Below are 7,440 nucleotides of genomic sequence, written 5' to 3'. Positions count from 1 at the left end.
TTTGCAAATTTGTAAATTTGTAATTTGTGAAAAAAAAGAAAAAAGAAGAAAAAAAAAAAAAAAACTTCCCCATGTTATTTTGTTGTATAAATATATGAAGAAAAAAAAAACACAGTGAGTGGCGCGTTTGTTTTTGCACTCATTTTGTTGAATAAAAATGGCGAATTTGAAGGCCGATTCCCCTATTTGTCGTCGCATCGTCCTGTCTATTCTCGACTTTCTCCACTCTGGTTTGCTCGCTCTCCCTATCATCCATATCTATAAATACAGATATACGTATATGAATTCTTTTAATTTTGTACGATTATATATGTATTTGTATGTATTATCTGTAGGTGTATTTGAATAGTGAATTATTGATTGATTGCAATTGAATAGGAACTGGCGACCTAAATTGACTGATCTTTTGTAATCTCAGTTCAATTTTACCTTGCAGGGCTTGCTATTATAATTAATGATCCTTATCAGGTTAATATCTTACTGCTAGATTCATGATAGCTGCTGATCGTTTTCCTTAGTGTGCAATTAAGTGAACTAGTGAAATTAGGGGGTTTTTTTTATGACAATCGAGACGTACATTCTTTGAGATCATATAAATGCAATTTTAGGGGATAATTGTCATATACGTAGGTATGTTCTAATTTTAGGTTTATATTATTGTTGATGTTGATTGCAATTGAACTAGAACTATGGATGTTAAATTGACTAATATCTTTAAAATTTAGTTCAATTTTACTTTGTAAGGTTTGCAGTTACAAGTCGTGAGTTTTGTTAGGTTTACTATCTTCTATTAGATTGATGTTAGATCAATGATAGTTGCTGATCATTTCATGTTAAGTGTGGAATTAGGGGAAGTAGTGAAATTAGGGATTTTATGAGAATACATTTTGGTTGAGATTGCGTAAATGAAATTTAAGGGGATAATTGTAAGATAAGTGGAGAAATGTTGAATGTTAATGTGTAAATGCAATTTACTTACATATGTTAAATGTGATTCTCCTTGGTGTCATGAATCTTTATGATAACGTTATATAAGAGGCGTCTTTGGATTGTAAATTATAATATGATAGCTTTACTCTGTAGCAGATAGATTCAAATTAATTTGACCTTCCACACTAATGGAATATGAAATAATTGGCCATGTAAATGTAACGTAATAGATATTTCCACTATGTGTATCTGTCTATGTGCTTATTATGATCATGAGGACGCTTGTCGCCTCGAGGTAATATAAACACGAGTCATTCTACTAGTTTATACCCTTGTAGACCGCATATAGAAAGGAATGCAAAAACATTCTTTTGGATAAAAAGTTGCCTTGTTAGGATTGTGAAACATCTATCTTCTATCTTGAAGTCATTCAAGCGTAGTTAATTGATCTTTTAACACCTTGATGTCTTGATAATCACTTTATGTATGTTTTTGAACTATCAAGACAATATGTATAATGCTGTCTTGAATAATTAGTCATTGTCACTGGAGGCCTTATTAAAATTGTAAAACCAGACACCAAGAGATTGTTCAAGTTTCAGTATTTTAAACCAAGTGTTTGATCCAACTATTAAATTATAGTTCTTTGTCAATAATACCTTTGAGTAAGGAGTTTTGGTAATGCATTTACAAAAGCTAATTTTCCCACTTTTTATGCTTAAATCTTTGTATGCTAACAGTTCCTCTATAATCCGTTTTTTCAGTTGAACCTAGTTCTGTTAGTGATGTTGAAAGTCTCGAAGTTGCAAAAGACTGCTTATCAGAGGCTTTTAAGATTGATTCATTGTCTACTGCCAGTGTGCCAATATCTGATACTCTTGTCCAGATTTTTAGTTCACAACCAGGAGAGAATAATGAGATTAAGTCAGATCAGGTCCTTGAAAAATGTCAAGCAGATACATCTCATCCCTCATCCACAATTAATGCTCCAGTAGATCCCAATATTCCCGGGCCATCACAAACTCTGGTAGTAATGTTTCGTCATCTTCCTATGATATTTTAATTCATATTTATTTCAGGTGACGATGTCTATTCAATTTTCTTTTTCTGATGAGTTACTTCTTATGCTTCTTATGTAGGGTGACACAGACAAACAGGATAATCATACCATAGGTAAGTTTTAATTCTTATATACGTACATATAATATATATCAACTTTGAGGTTTTAAACATGGTTTCTTTATTATATTGCTTTCGTTCTTGCTTTATAGTCGTCTTATTTGAACCATATTTTTTTACCGAATAAAGGGGACGGAGCCCAGGAAAAAGTATATTTAAAATAAGAAATTTGTACAACTACAATTGGTATACCCAAGGGGGATGAATTAGTGCACATTCCAAATACTTACATGAAAACTCTTTAAATTAACAAACATGGAATCGACACCCAAAAAAAACATAACCATACCTATTTCTGTACTATGATTCATATAACTTCTTTTATCAACACAAATATTTGATAAAATTGTAAACTTGTAGTTTGACTATTGCAAGTCAATCTGCCATCTATAGCTTGAAACTTCTTGAAATTCCTCCTTTCTTTCAACAAATCTTTACAAGTATGACAAATCTAAAAAGAAGTCCCAATAATGATAACCATAATCCTGTACAAACCCACAATAATACAACTGCCATTTTGACTAGACAAAGTCAAAACGTCATTTCATCTATCTAGATACAAGTCCATTTGACTATTTTGTAGTCAAAACAGACCAATTAGACCTTTTCAAAATTACAGCCACAGTAGTTTTCACCAAATTTAGAATTCCAGCAGTAATTCCGCATCATATAACTAATCCATAACCAATAACCAATTACAATTACAACCCACTATGCATTAATCCAGGAATAAGCCATTTTGACTATAAATTGTCAAACCTTCTTCACTGACCCATCTGATTTCCATAATTTTGTGCAGTGTCAAATTAAACCGGTCGAAAATTTGACTTGAAAAATTTAAACTGCGATTCCTTTTTTTGCAAATGCAATTCCATTTGACTAAATGAAGTCAAAATAGTCCAGTTATACTTGTTCTCAGTGACATCAATGCCAGCAAAAAACCAAGTCAAATCAAATCGACTAGCCCAGTCGAAATCAGTCTTTAAATAACTCAAATCCAACCAATTCTTATTACAGATCATCCAGTATATATTACCCACATCCCAGCAAGAATTCACCTTCGTTTTGCACCATTTAGGACCACACTTCCTAACTGTTGACCTAGTGTTTTGAACCATAAAAGTCAACCAATTTTGCAATCTTTCATTTAGGACCACACATCCTAACCAGAAACATCCCAGCAAGGCTTCATCATGATCACTTGCATTCTCTTCGTAAATCCTTCAACAATTGTTTTAACAGTTTGACCAGCATGCCTTAATTATATCTTGCAAAAATCCACCTCAAAACCAACAGCAACAGTAAAGCTTTTGCTAGTCTTCTTCCCTTGATTATATAACTATAAAACTTGAACACCAGCTTATAATAACAAACACAAGCAGCAATACCTATGATTCATACCCTTTGACCTTTCAACCAGATCAAAGGTTTGACTATAAGAAGTCAAAACCATGCTACCCAAACCATCCACCATGCTACAGCAGTTCCTTGTGATCACATTGCCTCTACCAATCCTCACCATTAAGTCAAACCATTCTATATGCACCAAGGCACTGACCTGAAACTTCGAACCTTGATTCAATGCGTTTAAAGATTGATGCAAAACCCAGTTATCAGTTATCAGTTAAATGATGTGAGTGACCATGACAATGGTAGCCTGGGACAAGCACAAAGATTCTTAACCTCATCCTAAACACCATTATATATTAAAGACTTCTACTACCTTTCATTAGTACCAAGTTTACTTTGTGCATACTATCTCACCTCCAAAAGAAACGTATAACTCAAAGGTCTCCAAAAGGAGTACAGTGAAATTTTCAACCGATCTTATTACTCCTTAAAATCATTTTTGAACTTTTATAGTAAGTTTTTACATTTTCTTCTAATTATTCACTGTAAACCACTTGTATTAAACCAAAGGCTTCTGGCCCAGCAGTATCAAGGAGTCTCATCAACCTCCTTGAGGTTATGAGTCCGAGTCCTGTCGTGGACAAAGATGGGTGTGTGTTTTTGCTGTTAAAAAAAAAAAAAAAACACTTGTATTGAATATGCTTCAAGATAATTATGTATGTTAAAAGGGTGTGATGTCAAGAATTAAGTACCATTATATTTTGAAGTATCGTAGATTGTTTTGTCGCCGAGAGAAACTAAATTAAAGTTTTACTTTGTTCAAAATTCTCAAGTGTCAGCGTATAAATATAATCAAATGCACATATTTCACATATAAAATTTGAGAGTTTAGTCATGTGAGGCATCGGGGTGTACTTTTATGAACATGTTGGTAACATCATTAATTGCACATGAATTTCTTGTGTGATAATTTTATGAATTGAATGTATTTAAGTATGAAATTGTTGTCTCCGGGAATAGCTGAGGTTACAAATTTTTTCATGATTGACAGGGGTAAGTGAGGATGAACTTTTTGGTCAATTTTTTGGTGCCCTAGAAAAGGTACGCTATTTCGGGACTACACCGAATGGAGATGAGGAACAGGCACTAGACAGAGCTACTAATTTGTTTCACACTGCTTTGACGGTATGATATTAACTTCACAACTTTTGTAATGTTAAATATATCATACTTGTATTGTCTATGTGCTGTGTATTTGGCTGAATCACATTAATATTTGTGTTTGCAAAAAACTTAAATTTGCCAAGTTTGAATCTTCTTATCCTTAAGTGGAAAAAATTACTTTTTTATTTATTAGTTTAATATTCCTAGAATAGAAAGAACTCTGTGAGTCTATATCTTTGTAGATATGTTTCATTGTGTATCATTCATTGTGGCTTAAATGGCTATTATCAACTCTGGTTTTCATCATAATTCACACCGAATAGTTCATCTTTTCAACATAGTTTCCAAATTGCCATATTTTTTAGACTTTTGTTAAAAGTTTTGAGTTTAAAAAGTTTTGCATATTGAGCTTAATCTTCTTATCTCTTAAATTGTAAATATTGAACCAATTACCCAAATAGGTTCATTTTTTGCCTGAATGAAACTTATTTTGCTGTCTCATACTAGTTTGAACTCGGAAGGTGTCTTACTATTTTTGAAACTCAAAGATACACTCGTATTATGGAAAAAACTAAATTACTACTTGTAGTTTAATTCTGACCCATACAGACACTTTTATTAAACAACATTTTTGGAAGAGAAACCAAAGGCACACATCGTTTGAAGATGCTCTGTTTTGTCAAGACATTAAACTTCAGTTATTTAATGTAAATCGTGAAAAAACTTGCAACTTTTATCACCCTCTAGGATTGTGTCAATTTCACAGTTTATGCTTATATTTAATAATGAGGGTCTTGAAATGAATATATATTTATATTACTATGATGAAATGATTGTTGTTACTTTCTGGTGTTTAATTTATACCTTTCGTGTGTACTCTAAGGAAATGAAACAATCTGGAGGTGCGGAGTTTAATCTTAAAAACTTGGCTGATACCTTCAAGTTACAAGGTAATAATTTGTCTAACCCTGTGAACTTGTGATCGTTTTGTCTTACTCTTATAATATTATAAATAAAATAAATACGAATATTTTTTAAATTGATGACTGAGTACAAGCATAAATAGAATAAAACTACACTGTATTCACTTATGTACTTTGTTTTAATGCAGGTAATAAAGCTATGCAAGCAAAGTTGTACCCTGATGCAATTGAGCTTTACAGCATTGCTATTGCACTTGTTGATGATAATGCTGTTTATTATTGCAACAGGTAACATATTTACCCAAACAATAGTTTTTTTACTATTATGATTGACATTTTCATACTCTAAAAGTGCATCATCTTAAAAACCTTTTTGTGAATGGGCATTTTTTCAGAGCAGCAGCTTACACACAGGCCAATCAGTATACAGAAGCAATACGTGATTGTAATAAAGCAATTGAAGTCGACCCGAACTACAGCAAGGCTTATAGTCGTCTAGGCTTTGCGTACTATGCTCAAGGGAGGTATAAGGACGCCATTAAAAAGGGCTTTAGGAAAGGTCTGTACATAATCTTACAAATCGAACATCAAAAGATGACTTTCTGTTTATGAAGCTTAATTAGTCTTTGAATGTTGCTTTTTAGTAATCAAGAATTACAATCTGAATTGGGTTTTTGGTCTTTGTGATGGGATCGTCATGTTAACATGTTAAACAGTTTATGTAATTTTATTCTGGTTGGTTTTCATGCAGCCTTGCAATTGGATCCAAATAATGAATCTATAAAAGGGAATATTCAGGTTAGTACATCATTTGGTTTGTTTGTGTAATTTACCTTTTAGTGTATGATATTTTTCATATTAGCTTAATTTCACTGTGGAGTATGAGCTTTGTTTTTACTGTCAATACTTCTAGGCAGCTGAGGAGAAACTCAGGGAACAGCGACAACGTGGTGGACGTCGCCAGGTAATATTCAATTGCACTTTTTATTTTTATTTTTTTTATTGTAACTGCAGTATTTTCACCACTTATAAGATTTATCCGGTTTCAAATGGTACTGAATGATGTTTTTTTAATTTGGTATCAGGGTTCAACTTCATTTAGCTTTGGAAATGGTGGGTTAAGGGGCCGTGGGCCAATCCCAAATTTCACAGGGTTTCCAACTAATATGACTGAATCTTTTAATATGTCGGACATTATGAGGGGCGTGCATTCAGCGGGGCCCAGTAACAGTAATAACCATGATGGTGAGCCTGAGATAAGAGTAGGAGTCGGTGGTGCGGATCAATTGCCAGAGGAGGTTTATGGAGCTCTAAGATCTGCATTTCAAATGTTCAGTGACGGAAACGGAAACGGAAACGGAAACGGAACACATGACAACTCTAGTGAGAACTAAAACGCTTATGAAACTAGGTTTCGTTGTTTAGAATTTGTTTTAAATAGGTTTTGCTAAATCTTGGTATTTGTTGCAAATGGGTTATCTTGTGATTTGTGAGTAAGTTAATGGTCTCTAATCTGTGCTTACACTTTGTATCTTTTTGATTTAATTCTATCAATATCAAAGTACAGGAGATTTTGGATTTTGGGAAAAGGCTTAATAGTATCTGTTTATCTGGTAAACATTGGTCAGAAAAAACAGATTGATTAAGATGATCGATTTTGACGAGACCTTTATACAGTATTAGTTTTAGTGATCTGATTGCTATGAACATTAATACACTAGTAGGATATTAAATTACCTTCGGTTATTATTGATCTGTTTCAGTTAATGTGAAAACCTGTATTGATTTTGAGAAGTGTTATTGTTTAATTTGAATGTTTGCTTTGAATATAAGACACAAGCTACTGTATTAATTTATGTTACGTGACTTTAGAGTGTACAGTAATCGGTTTAAT

General features: G+C 32.8%; 1 protein-coding gene across 1 annotated transcript; it reads left to right on the top strand.

The window, feature by feature from the left end:
* The first annotated feature begins 121 nt into the window (after positions 1-121).
* LOC139857142 (uncharacterized) lies at positions 122-7,127 on the top strand. Its single transcript, XM_071845869.1, has 10 exons — positions 122-230; positions 1,695-1,957; positions 2,070-2,103; positions 4,511-4,644; positions 5,507-5,573; positions 5,735-5,834; positions 5,942-6,105; positions 6,298-6,344; positions 6,460-6,510; positions 6,632-7,127. The coding sequence occupies exons 1-10, from the start codon at positions 158-160 to the stop codon at positions 6,938-6,940; spliced, it is 1,242 nt and encodes a 413-aa protein (XP_071701970.1). The 5' UTR covers positions 122-157; the 3' UTR covers positions 6,941-7,127.
* Positions 7,128-7,440: the final 313 nt, after the last annotated feature.

The sequence above is a fragment of the Rutidosis leptorrhynchoides genome, chromosome 7 (genome assembly GCF_046630445.1).
Source record: "Rutidosis leptorrhynchoides isolate AG116_Rl617_1_P2 chromosome 7, CSIRO_AGI_Rlap_v1, whole genome shotgun sequence".
In the NCBI taxonomy this organism is placed as follows: domain Eukaryota; kingdom Viridiplantae; phylum Streptophyta; class Magnoliopsida; order Asterales; family Asteraceae; genus Rutidosis; species Rutidosis leptorrhynchoides.
Note: the sequence above shows the minus strand (reverse complement) of the source record. Positions and strands in the feature narration are given on the sequence as shown.

What these genes read in the sequence shown, in the direction of transcription:
- LOC139857142 (XM_071845869.1), top strand. Translation starts at nt 158, where the DNA reads ATGGCGAATTTGAAGGCCGATTCCCCTATTTGTCGTCGCATCGTCCTG. An exon ending in CTATAAAAGGGAATATTCAG is followed by an intron (nt 6,345 to 6,459) that starts GTTAGTACATCA and finishes CAATACTTCTAG; the next exon opens with GCAGCTGAGGAGAAACTCAG. An exon ending in AACGTGGTGGACGTCGCCAG is followed by an intron (nt 6,511 to 6,631) that starts GTAATATTCAAT and finishes ATTTGGTATCAG; the next exon opens with GGTTCAACTTCATTTAGCTT.